The sequence below is a fragment of the Chrysemys picta genome, chromosome 17 (genome assembly GCF_011386835.1).
Source record: "Chrysemys picta bellii isolate R12L10 chromosome 17, ASM1138683v2, whole genome shotgun sequence".
In the NCBI taxonomy this organism is placed as follows: Eukaryota; Metazoa; Chordata; order Testudines; family Emydidae; genus Chrysemys; species Chrysemys picta.
Window position 1 is genome coordinate 1762569 of NC_088807.1, and position 12928 is coordinate 1775496.

At 57.0% G+C, this 12928-nt stretch overlaps 1 protein-coding gene across 1 annotated transcript; it reads left to right on the forward strand.

The window, feature by feature from the left end:
• The first annotated feature begins 681 nt into the window (after positions 1 to 681).
• LOC101938692 (cytochrome P450 2G1-like) lies at positions 682 to 12088 on the forward strand. The gene is made up of 9 exons (XM_065571644.1): positions 682 to 2114; positions 3765 to 3927; positions 5053 to 5202; positions 5561 to 5721; positions 6856 to 7032; positions 7850 to 7991; positions 9207 to 9394; positions 10704 to 10845; positions 11051 to 12088. Exons 1-9 carry the CDS (start codon positions 1890 to 1892, stop codon positions 11230 to 11232), a joined length of 1530 nt encoding a protein of 509 aa, XP_065427716.1. The 5' UTR covers positions 682 to 1889; the 3' UTR covers positions 11233 to 12088.
• The last annotated feature ends 840 nt before the right edge of the window (positions 12089 to 12928 follow it).

Sequence of the window (12928 nt, forward strand, 5' to 3'; positions counted from 1 at the left end):
ATGGCCCATTGACCCCTGAGGGGGGCCGGCCCCATCGACCCCAATGGAGCTCCGGCCCATTGACCCCATCGGGGGCCGGCCCCATCGACCCCAATGGAACTACGGCCCATTGACCCCCACCCGGGGGCCGGCCCCATCGACCCCAATGGAGCTCCGGCCCATTCACCCCAGCGCGGGGCCGGCCCCATTCACCCCAGGGCGTTTCGTGTTTCGAAGGGGAAGGGTCTCTACACACTCCTCAGTGGGATTCTCTCCTGCACACGCCTGCTCCCCACTGAGCCCAGCGAGAGCCGAGTCGGGCCCCTCCCCAGAGCTGTGAGAGGAACCAGCCGCTGGGTCCCCGGGGGGTTAAACTCCTGGGGCCTAACGTTCCCTCTAAGCTGCGCAGGCGCTCGGGGCCCCAGCCCCGGACCTGCCCTGGCCGGGGAGAGCCGCCATCCCGCGGCCCCTGCCCAGAGCTGGGGAGAGTCCTCTCTCCCTGCCCTAGCCCTGGGGCAGCCTGCACCCCAAGCCCCTCATCTCCAGCCCCACCCCAGAGCCCGCACCCCCCCCGCACACCAACCCTCTGCCCCAGCCCTCAGCGCCCATCCCAGCTGTCCTCTCTTCTGGTACCACAGCACCCCCTGGTGGGCCAGCGGTGTCATTGCAGCACCTCCCCAGTATGCTCTATTATTCGGGGGGGCGGGGGGAGAATCTGCGGGGGACATGAATTCTGCACTTATGTTTCTTTTGTTAAAAGGGGGGGCTATGGCCCCCTTCTCTCCTCCCCCCCCCCCCAGTTCCGGCACTGGTGGGTCAGTCCTTTTATAATCAGCGTTTGCCATCTGTCTCTTTGTCCTCCCTGGGGAATTTCCCTTCAGGACAGAGGTGGGTGGGTCCCGGCAATGGAATAGAATGGGGGGCTAGCGGTTAGGACTGAAGAACCTTAGCATGAGCTAAGGGGTCCCCCATATTCCCCAGTCATCCGAACCCACCCACCTGACGTGGCTTTAACGGCCGCCCGGTGACCTCGCCGTTACACCCGCTGTGTAAATCATCTAAATCATCAAATACGCCCCGGGCCGCAGAGACAAAGAGAGAACCCGGAGCCCGGGCTCCAACTTCACCTCCCAGCCCCACACATGTGGGAGGGGAGCTGCCCACATCCTGGCACAGCGCTGGAGCTGCTGGGCTCCAGGCGACGAGGGGAGTGCCTCCTCCTCCGGCCCTTTGATGTGGTTTAGGTGGGCTCGGAACACGCCTACCGGATCCGTCCCTGCAGGCAAGCGAGGCCGGGAACGCCCAGCCGGAGGATGGCTAGCCACATACTCCCAGAAACTTCGGCGCTTGCTCGAGGACTGCAGGCAGCAGTCAAGCAGCGGGCTTGGAGGATCTCCGAGGTGCGTACACGTCGGTGCCCGTGTCCTTTTCCGGAGCAGGGCCCAGCTTTCTCACTGGCTAGACACGCAGAGACTTACCTGCACCTCTTACTGCAGAGGCAGCGTGAGGGAGATCGGCGTTCGGCTCAGTGTCCCGCACACGGAAACATCTGTGTGGCTTCTTCGGAGGTGGCTGCCCATCCCCGGCTATCTTGCCTGGGTGTTTTTTGGAAGATAATTGCTCCGCTGCCTAGATCATAAGACTCGGCCACGTGGCCTGGGCTTAAACAAGCAAACAGAACAGCCCCAAGGACCTGGATCCCAGAACAGCTTTGACACGGGATCTTTTCCAATCCCCTCGTGATCCCAAAGGCGTTAAAAAAGCCAGTGCCCCAGTGACTGGCTGGCAAAATCACCCCCGGACTGTCAATTTCTGAGTTGCGCCCAGCTCTGGGGAATACGGACACGTCCAAGCATCAGGTGAACTAGATCATCCTTGCCAGGTGCCACGAGATTCAGCTCCTGGAACCCATGTCTGACCCTCCGGCTGCTCCTGGCCCTCGGGTGGCTGGCGCGATGGAGCTGGGGGGAGCAGCCACTCTTGTCTTGGCTGCTGGCGCTTTGTGCCTGGCTCTCCTCTGGGAGTGGAAACGGCAGCAGGAAAGCAGCAAATTTCCCCCCGGACCGACTCCTCTGCCGCTTCTGGGCAACGCACTGCAGCTGAGCGGGGGAGACCTGTTCACCTCACTGATGGCGGTAAGTCAGCGGCACGTGAAAATCAACGTGAAAAAGCTACAGCCAAGGCAGCTAAGGTTCAGAGTCCTCACCTGTACCGCAGGTAGGGTGACCGGATGTCCCCATTGTACAGGGACAGTTCCGATATTGGGTCTTTTTCTTATATAGGCTCCTATTACCCCCATCCCCTGCCCTGATTTTTCACACTTGCTGTCTGGTCATCCTAACCTTAGGGTAAAATAATTTTCCTAAAACTGAACATTATAAACCCAATTAAGGTTACACTTAAAAGAAATCTGAACACGTTAAATAACCTTAACTCTGTCCTTTGGCACCCCCAATACACGTACGATTAAGTTCAGTGTTTGTGAGCTCAGCAAAGATGAAGCAGATTTTGACAGGCACATTAGACATTTTTCCCATTTATTTTGTCCCAAGGCAGAGTTAACGTTCACTCTGAATTTCCTGGGTTTACAATGCATTGTTATGAGCTAGTTACAATTCCCCTATGTCATGTATTTTACTGATGTATTCTCAACCATAACTCCATCTTCACGGAGTCGTTGTCTGGGAATGTCCACGTGTGTGTAAAAAACAACAGAGGGTCCTGTGGCACCTTTGAGACTAACAGAAACGTGTGTGTGTTTCACTTAATAATGCCGTACATCGCCGGTAAACAAGAACCCGAACGCGGATGTTACCATGGGATATTTTGGGAGGTATCAATGATCAACCTTCAGTCTTGTAATGAAGTTGAAGGGTCAGATCCGCTGGGATGCGCTCACTGCTCGCACCCACAAGCAGCCAGAGCCGCTATTTACGGATGGTTTAGGGTGACCCGATGTCCCGATTTTGGGGTCTTTTTCTTATATAGGCTCCTATTACCCCCCACCCCCTGTCCTGATTTTTCACACTTGCTGTCTGGTCACCCTAGGATGGTTTGTATTGTCAGAGAAATGCAAAGCAGCGGATCAGTTTTCCCCTCTGCCTCCTGGCTTTCGCTTCCCCCCACCTGCCCAGCCAGTAGCTTGTTTTGGGGGGGGGGATACGATGAACAGTCACTTTTTGTCAACCGAGGCTGATGCGTCAGCGCGTCAGAAAAACTCGCACAGAATTGCCCTCTCTCGAAAGGGCTCATTGTTCTCCAGGCGGGGGAAGCCAGGAGTCTCCCAGTCCTTTCTAAGCCCCAGAGAGCTCAGTCATTGTCTAACAGCAGTCGAAGGTTTAGCCCCCCCCGAGCGAGTGCCATTCCCTCGTTAAAAGCTTTTTCTACGTATATTCTTCTGTGGAGAATGAAGCAACAACCGTAATTCCAGTTCCCACCTGAATGCCCACCTGAGTAATCGGCGTCTCGGGGGTGTGACACATTCGATAAATGCACAGACAAAATCATATTGTTGTATAATCTAGGCAGGGTTTCGCACCACACCCAGCCCGGTGATAATAGCTGAGAGGCAAGTGAGAATCACGCAGGGCCGCTGAGTCACCCCCGGGAAAAACGTAGGTGCCAAATCCTCAGACGTCGCTTTCGCCGATTCCCAAAGGGCCGCCCTGGACTAGGAAGGGGGGAAGTTTTCACAAGGGATATTGAGCCACACGTCCCGTATGCCTCCCTCGTCAGGGCAGCGTCTCCTCTGTTCTTCTTCCCATTGACGCTCCGTCCCCTTGCAGCTGCGGGAGAAGTACGGCCCGGTGTTCACGGTGCACCTGGGCCCGCGGCGGGTGGTGGTGCTGTGCGGGCACGAGGCGGTGAAGGAAGCCCTGGTGGACCACGCGGAGGAGTTCAGTGGCAGAGGAGGCATGCCCACGCTGGACAGGATCTTCCATGGTTACGGTGAGCGGGAGGCAGCCATCGCGTTCCTCTTTGTGGATGGTTGTCAGCCTCCGAACCTTGCCGACGCGTCGTCCCGCCCTCCTCCCAGCTCACCAACGGCCCTCGCCTGGGTTCACCTCGTGGCTCCGAATCGCACAGAGCAGGGACGAGAAGCTGGCTCTGGCACGACCCAGGGGAGTGCCCCCCCCCCCCCGCTGGGCTAGTTAGGGGTCGCGGGCACTCGCTCGCTCACGGTTCTTTTTGTCTGGCTGGCAGGTTTTTGGTGGCAGGTTCCCAAAGGGCTTGGAACAAAGACACGTTTCAAAACTAGGCTGGCCAACTTTCTAACTGCACAAAACCGAACACCCCTGCCCCGCCCCTTCCCCAAGGCCCCGCCCCGCCCCATCCCCTTCCCCAAGGTCCCGTCCTGCCCTGCCCCTTCCCCAAACTCCTGCCTCCTTCCCTTCCCCAAGGCCCGCCCCTGCCCCGCCCCTTCCCCAAGGCCCACCCCGGGAGGTGGGGGCACCGCTGGATTTGCGTGTTACGCGCCAGACACCGAAGTGCTTAGGCGTGAGTCACGTCCCCTGCAAGTCCTTCGGTTACTCGTCCGGAAAATGGGGATTCTACAACAGACAGGGGAACCAGTGGTAAGCCAGACCGGCACCTTAACTACAAGGCCAGTCTTCCTCTGGGTCCTTTCCCCTTTCCCCTGTGTCGGTCGGTGTCTGCCCTACCCTGATCACGGCTGTGGCCGTTCTCCAAACACCTCCCGGCTCCTCCCACACACCTGGACCCACCGTGTCTAGACTCGCGGTGTGTCAGGAGCGGGAAGCTCCAACTGCCTGATGAGAACTTGCCCGGTGGGTTAAAAGAACACGTCTGATGCCAAGAAAGCCAGCGAGATGCCCTGGGGGGTTCAGCCGGTTTCACCGGACGCAGCGGTTAGCGGAGCTGGGCCTGTTTTGCAACAGCGGCGTTCGAGAAGAATGACTTTGAAGGGTCCCACCCAGTTCGACCATCCCACTGGCCCACTTCACTTGCCGTTCCCAGGCGTGTTCGTGCTGAACCCCCGCCGCCCCCCCGTTCTCTCGCTGGCTGATTGTCATTGGTCCCTCCGCCCCTTCGGTGGCCCTCTCTCGTCCTCAGGGGTCATCTTAGCCAACGGCGAGCGGTGGAAGCAGCTGCGGCAGTTCTCGGTCGCCACCCTGCGGAATCTGGGGGTGGGGAAAAGGCCCCTCCAAGAGAGGATCGCGGAGGAAGCGCAGGCTCTGGTGGAGGAGATCCGGAAAACCAACGGTTCGTACTCGTGGCTGCGGGGCCTCGATGGAGGGTCTAGGTTCTCCGCACGCGGAGGAGAGTTCCCCAGGGGGTCTCTGTTGCGCTCACTGGAGACTCTTGGGGTTGAGCGCTTCTGAAAACCTGGCCCGTAGAGCCAGGCCTGCAGGGCCCTGCTCCTCTCCCGGCCTCTCCCTCACTTCGTGCCTCGGGCAATGAAAAATCCCCCTGGTCCCAGCATGGCGCCGAGGAGGGGGCCCGTCCCCATGCTTCGGTGCCCCTCGTGGGGAAGCCGTAACCCCAGGCGGCTTCGATCGGCGAGGGATATTCCCCCTCCTGCCACTCCCGGCGGCTCAGCGCAGTCTGTTCTGCCCCCCAGGTTCTCCCTTCGACCCCAGCCGCCCCGTCAGCCACGCCGTCGGCAATGTGATCTCCTCCATCGCCTTCGGGGACTGCTTCGACTACCAGGACCAGACCTTCCTGCGCTTACTCGACGTCATCCAGAGCCTCTTCGTGGAGCTGAGCAGCCGCTGGATGCAGGTGGGTGACGCTTCTGGGGCTGCGGGGGGTCTCTGCACCCCGGCACGGGTCCTGGAGTGGCAGCGAGTGAAGGGATCCTTGGAAGGAGAGCAGGGAGGGGGCTTGGAATCCAGGCTGGATTTTCCAAGGCATTTAGGTGCCGAAAGATGCACCTAAGTACGCTAGGCACCCCACCCCCCAGTGTGACTTGGACACCTGTCTGCATCTTTGCAGATCTGGCCCTCCATCCCTGACCGCTCCCCGCCCTCCTGCAGTAGGATGGAAGGCATCCCCCGGGGCTCGGACCTACAAAAGGGCCAAGGCCTTATCCCTCCCACTGGCCCCAGTGCACCACCAGACACCTGTTACAGAGGGCAGCCAACTTCACAGCTGCTGGTGTCCCTCTCTGTGCTCCTCCCTCGTCCCTTGTGCCTTCCCGGGGCCCCGTCTGACGCCCAAGTCAGTGGGATCCTGGTGTGGAGGGCAAAGCAGCAGGCCTGGTCCAGCAAGGCGTGATTGCTGCAGAACTTCATACCTATGCCTTTGGGGTGCGGAGCAGCCAGCCTGCTGGATCTGGAGCGCACACGTGTGACTGACTCTATCCGGTCTGGCTGAGCCGCTCACAAAATCAGACTGTGGGATCCCAGCTGAGGAGGTGGGACGTCTCGGAGGGGCAGAAGCGGGGTTCCTCCCAGCCCAGAACCAAAGACGCAGGTCGGCGATTCTATCCCCATCCTCTGGGGCTCTGGTGTCTTTTCTAAAAGCCCCAGCTCCTGGAGTCACGGGTTCTGGGTCAGACTCTTAGCCCGCCTCTTTTTTTTCTAACGTGAGTTTGCCCTCGTGTGTGCCGAGAAGAGCCTGAAAGCGCGACGCCGAGCAGCCGGCCCGCGGAATGCTCTCCACAGCCATCATTAATCGTCTTTTAAAATCTCGTGATTTCTGAACGCTTGGGGATGGCGGCCCTGTCCTCGCCGCTTGCTGCAGCTTCTGGGCTGCCCTGAGCCAGCCATGGGAGCAGCGAGACGGAGGTGGGCTGGCTGCCTGCGCAGCCCGCTCCCGCGTGACATCCAGTCGGGCTGGCTCACGCGTGGCCGCCCCCTCCCTCTCCGCGCTGCTAACGGAGCTTCCCGCGTCTCTCCCGCCTTCCCCCCGCAGCTCTACGAGATGTTTCCAGGCATCATGCGCTTCCTACCCGGCCCCCACAACCGCATGCTTCAGCACGTCGAGGTGCTGCACAACTTCGTCACCGAGCGGGTGCAGATGAACCAGAAAACCTTGGACCCTGGCTGCCCTCGGGATTACATTGACGCCTTCCTCATCAGGATGGAAGAGGTACAGAGCTGTGGGGGCCAGGGCGGTATTTTAGGGAGGGTCTTCAGTGGCCTCTGGGATGTTCCTTCGCACAGGCTGGGAACCAGAGTCAGAGGGTATCACCACATCTGTCTGTGACCAACAGCCTGTAGAAAGAATCCCCTTTATCTTCATCCCGGCCAAGCCCTGGCTTTCCTTTCCCTTGGGGAACACCGCAAGTGACGGGCAGGCCAGAGTTCCCTGGCGTCACGTTCCTGGGGCAGGAGTTCGACGCACCGGCCCCGATTCTCCGCTGCCCTGCACCCAGAGCAGTTATTTACCCCCAGTGCAACGTGGGTGTGGGTAGCGTCTTAGACCCACTCCACTTGTTCCAGGCCAAATGAGCCCACCAGGTGCAGGGCCCTGGAGGGTCAGGCCCATGGTTACCAGACAACGTTTCCCATGCAAATTATCCCTGTGCTCAAGCAACGGCATTGAAACCCCTTCGCTCACAAGGCAGCGCCTGCGAGAGATGTGCCCACCCAGGCAATGCTGGGTGCCTTCAAGCAGCCCCCATCCTTTGGCCTAGGGTGTTTAGTGAGAGAAATAGGGGTGGTTTGAGCTGAGACTTTATGGGTGCTTGTTGATTCAAAATACTACGTTAGAAATATTGAAAGATCAAATGAACATCCTCATGAGTTTTTCAGGTTAACTCACAAGTGTATTGGTCTGGCCGTGAAACCAGAGACCTCAGCCATGAATTCTGGCAGTGCAAATGTTTCTCTCCTGTTTGTCACCCTGCTGTTTGGGCATCATTAGCGCCGAGATTTTTGATATTTTTTTTATTTCCTCTTTCAAGGAAAAGCAAAATCCGCAGAGTGAATTCCACACAAAGAACCTGGCACTGAGTGTGGTCCACTTGTTTTTCGGTGGGACGGAGATGGTGAGCGCCACCTTGAGATACGGGTTCCTGCTCCTGATGAAATATCCAGAGGTACAAGGTAATTAGTAGGGCTGGTTTCAAGGTGTCCGACAGAATGGGTTTCTTCCCCTCTATTTCAGCAACATTGCGTTTAGAAAAGAGAGATCAGAAGGAAGTGTTCAGTAAACAGCCGTGTCCCAGTTCGACGGTTTTGGAGCAAAACATTCCAATTATGCATCTCGATTTTTCTTAACTTTCTATTATTACAACCCAGAATGAAATGAAAATGTTCAGAATCGAAACCAAAGGGTTTTGACCCAAAATGATTTTTTTAAGCATTATTTTTGCCAGGAAATCCCTACATTCTTTTGTGGTGGTTCCATTTTGGAATGGAAACAAATTTTGAAATCACCAAATTGCCGCAAAATGGATATTCCGATTGCCACTGTTTTGCTACCAGCTGTTTACTCCAACTGTGCCAATCAGGATGGAGACTGCGTGGACCAGAGAGCAAATCCAGAGCCCTTGTCTGTCCTCTTTGCCTGGCTTCAGCCCAGGGGTCGGCAGCCTTTCGGAAGTGGTGTGCCGAGTCTTCGTTTAGTCACTCGAATTTAATACATTTTAACGTTTTTAGAAGGTCTCTTTCTGTAAGTCTTTAATATAGAACTAAACTATTGTTGTATGTAAAGTCAATAAGGTTTTTAAAATGTTTAAGAAGCTTCATTTAAAATTAAATTAAAATGCAGAGCCCCCCCGGACCGGTGGCCAGGACCCGGGCAGTGTGAGTGCCACTGGAAATCAGCTCGCGTGCCGCCTTCGGCACGTGTGCCATAGGTTGTCTACCCCTGCGTTAGCCTCTGGAATGAAAGCACCGGCTTTTAAGAAACTCTTCTGCTGTATCTAAGGGTGGAGCTGGGGCGGGGGCCGGGTTGGAATCTGGAGCCCCCCCCCAGCTCTAACGGATGGGGTGGACTTTGTGGTTAATTCACTAGACTGCAAGTCAGCTGCTGACCCTTGCGTGAACTGCCCTTGATCACTAAGTCCATGCTGGTTCGTTCTCCTTTGTATCTTGTCTACTGAGCTTTGAAGCTCTTTGACGGTCTTACCATGAGTACGTACAACGGGACCCTCGTCTCAGCCAGGGCCTCTCGGTGCTACCAAAATCCTACTAAGAACGGTTCAGGCAGCAGCGGGGCAGATACCATGATCTGCCCCTAGACCACAGCTTTGCTGGGGTGTTCCATGCCCCACGCGCCCTGTGCCCGTAACGTGCCTTCCGCTGATGTCTCGACAGAAAAGGTGCATCAGGAAATCGATGGTGTCATCGGGCGGCACCGCGGCCCCGCTGCTGAGGACCGAAGCCGGATGCCCTACACCCACGCCGTGATACACGAGATCCAGCGCTTCAGTAACATCATCCCCTTGGGGATTCCGCATGCAGTGATCCGAGACACCCAGTTCCGGGGGTACACGCTCCCCAAGGTGCCGAGTCCAGAGCCTAGTGCCAACGCCCCGTTTACGTTTTAAAATACCACAAGCACACCCCCCGGCGGCCACCCTTCATGGGAGTTTGCCCTAGTATCCGTGAACATTTCTGTTCCCTCTCCTCGCGTTGCGCCCTGCTTAGCTATCGCCCTGCACCCCAGAGACAGCTGCATTCGACATGTGGCTTTGAACAGATACCAGGATACAGCAGCGGCTCCAGGCACCAGCGCGCCAAGCGCGTGCCTAGGGCGGCAAGCCGCGGGGGGCAACCTGCCGGTCCCTGCAAGGGTGGCAGTCAGGCAGCCTTCGGCGGCATGCCTGCGGGAGGTCTGCCGGTCCCGCGGTTTCGGCAGCAATTCGGCAGCGGGTACGCCGAATCCACGGGACCGGGGACCTACTGCAGGCAGGGCCGGCTCCAGGCACCAGCCTGGCAAGCAGGTTCTTGGGCCGGCCACTCCGGAGAGGGGCGGCACGTCCAGCTATTCGGCGGCAATTTGGCGGACAGTCCCTCACTCCCGGTCGGAGCGAAGGACCTCCCGCCGAATTGCCGCTGCAAATCGCAGTCACGATCACGGCTTCTTCTTTTTTGGCTGCTTGGGGCGGCCAAAACCCTGGAGCCGGCCCTGCCCGCAGGCATCCTCCGAAGGCAGCCTGCCTGCCGTGTCTGGGGCGGCAAAAAAGCTACAGCCGCCCCTGCCAGGATAAAATGATTTTCAACTGGGCTTGCGCAGGACAAGAGGAACTCTGTGCGTGTGCACACGTGTGAAATATAGTTACAGGGGCGCTCTTGGGCATTGGCAGGCCTGGAGCTCCAGCGGCCTCTCTTTTTTTCTCTAAAAGATCACAACAAATAAATCTCTGTTTCCATGCGTGGGACAATCAGGCTGGGGTGTTGGGGTTTCCCCAACCACTAAGTGGCGCCATTTCTCCATCATTCACAGCTGCAGCGTGGCTCAGAGGAGAGGGGCCAGAACTAGGCTGGGGAGACCCGGCCAGCGGTGCAATACTTGACCGGCTGGGGGTGGCCGGCAGTGCACCCAGGCGAAGGAGAGCTCCGATTTCAAACCGAGCACCTCACGCCTGGCTAGCCGGGTTGTACAAGCCGGATCCCCATGCTCAAACAATTACAGCGGGGGACTAGCTGTCGGGACTCATGGGTTCTTTCCCTGTCTCCACTGTATACGTGGGTCCCAATCCTGCAAACACTCACGCGTGTGCCATGGCTAAAATAGATTGAAACCGATGAGGACGCTCTCGCTGGGATAGCTAGAGCTGGCCAAACAACCAGACCCACCTCTCTTACCAGGGGACAGACGTTTTCTGCGTGCTGGGCTCTGCCCTCCGGGACCCCAGACACTTCAGCGACCCAGAACGCTTCGACCCGGGGAATTTCTTGGATGAGAACGGCGGCTTTAAGAAGAACCATGCTTTTATGGCTTTTTCCTCAGGTACCAGCATTTCTCCCCCTTCCCCAGCCCCCCATAGATCAGGGCCTCATGCCTAACAAATGAACTCCTTCATGGCTAAGTTGGGGGAGCGTGGGTGGGACTGTGGTCGGGTTTAACTCACTGCAGGGTGCCGAGCTCTGTGCATGGAAGGGACGGGGTGTGGGACAGTCAGCCAGGAGTCCTGTATTTGCCTTTGTTCCCCTAGGGAAGCGGGTGTGTCTGGGCGAGGGTCTGGCCCGCATGGAGCTCTTCCTGGTCTTTACCTCCGTCCTGCAGCGCTTCACCTTGCAGTCGCCCGTTGACCCCCAGGACATTGACCTCACCCCAAAAGCGAGTGGATTTTGGAACATACCTCCCGAGTACAGGGTCTGTGCCCTCCCACGCTGAGGAGTCGTCAGCGGACATGCGGGGGGGGGAGTTAAGGATTGGGAAACAAACAGGGTACGCGTGTGATGGCCCCAAGGCTGGACCTGTGTAAATGAGGAAGCTTTTCCATGCTACAATCTCATTTGTAGGTCTTGACGCTGCACATTCCTGGACAAGTTACCGCAGGCGTTCACTCACGTTTTTTCTTTTTAATGCCAAGATATCCCTGAAGTCGTGTACAGTTCTGGTATGGAGCGAGCCCTCGGCTGGGGAATGCTCATGGTGTTGTGGTTGACGCGCAGGACTCGGGGCATGATGCCGGGGTTCTCTTCTCACCTTCGAAAGAGTGTGGTCTAGTGGTTATAGCAAGGGCCTGGTAGTCAGGATGCCTGCGTTCTATTCCTGGTTTAGGTGGTGGGGCTTGGGAGCGTGGCTTATTAGAGGAGAGGATTAGGACGTTGTGATCATGAGTGTCTGTAGGATTGGGACCCAAGCACTAGGCAGTAAAAGAACCCAGGAGTCCTGACACCTACTCCCCTGCTCTAACCACTAGACTCCCTGCTAGAATCCTCAGAATTGCTGGCTCTGGGAAGGGAGTAGGTGTCAGGACTCCTGGGTTCTTTCCCTCTCTCTACCATATACGTGGGTCCCCATCCTGCAAACACTCTCGCAATGCACGATGCCTGAACTCGATTGAAACTGATGTGGGAGCTCGAGCTGGCCAAAACAAACAGACACGTCCTTCGAGAAAAAACGTAAAGATACATTTTTATTTCAGAAAGCTGTGAGTGGGGGAGGGGGAACAAACAGGGGAGTGCGTGGGGCTCACCAAGATGATGTGAAACGTTTTGACGTGTTTTGCTGTAAAATAAAAACTTTGGACGAAATTTGTATCTTGGTCAAAGACATTTTTCATCAGAAAAAAACCTTGCCGTGGGAACAGCATATTGAAGCCGAAAGAGGTGACACCCAGAAGGGAAGGGAAACCCTGCTTCTTCAGGTCAGGAAGAACAGGGTAACCCCCACCCCCACTTCACTGATTAGTGCTTGCAAGGTGCTTTGAGATCCGCACATGCCAGGGACTAGAGACAAACAAAATATGAGCATCCGTTCGGATTCAGAAAGCACGAGCTGAGGCTAGGGGAGGGAGCGTGGTCTAATGGTTAGAAGGGCGGAGGGGGAAGTAGGACCTGTTCCTGGCTCAGGTACTGTGTGTGGGACCTTGGACAGGTTGTTCTCGCTCGGTGAGCCCTACCAGTTACTTCCCATTTCTTTGTACACACATGGATAGCTGGGGGCTTTGGGGGCTGAATCTCTGGCTATTGTGTTTCCTGCTCCAAACGCGGGGCCTGCATATCAATACACTCTAGTTTGGTACCAGGCCAGAGAACAGCTGTTTTGCTTCTGATTCTAGACAATCAAACCCTCTCTCCTTCCCTCTCTGCTGTTCACAGGCCAACACTAAGGAAATAGCCAGGCGGCTCCGAGGTTTGAGACTTAACCAGCACTTTTCAGTATCAGCAGGTCTCTAATGGTCATCTATGCACACCCCCTTCCATTTAGCAAGCCAGACTGTGGAGTTCTGGTCTCAGGGCTAGACCAGAACAGGAGGCTACAGGTCAGGGTTGTGGGACGTCAACAGGACTTTGTGTGGGGGGAGCTGGAACGGCCCGGGGGTGCTGTGTGGCAGGGCTCTGTGGAAGGGGCTCCCCAGAAG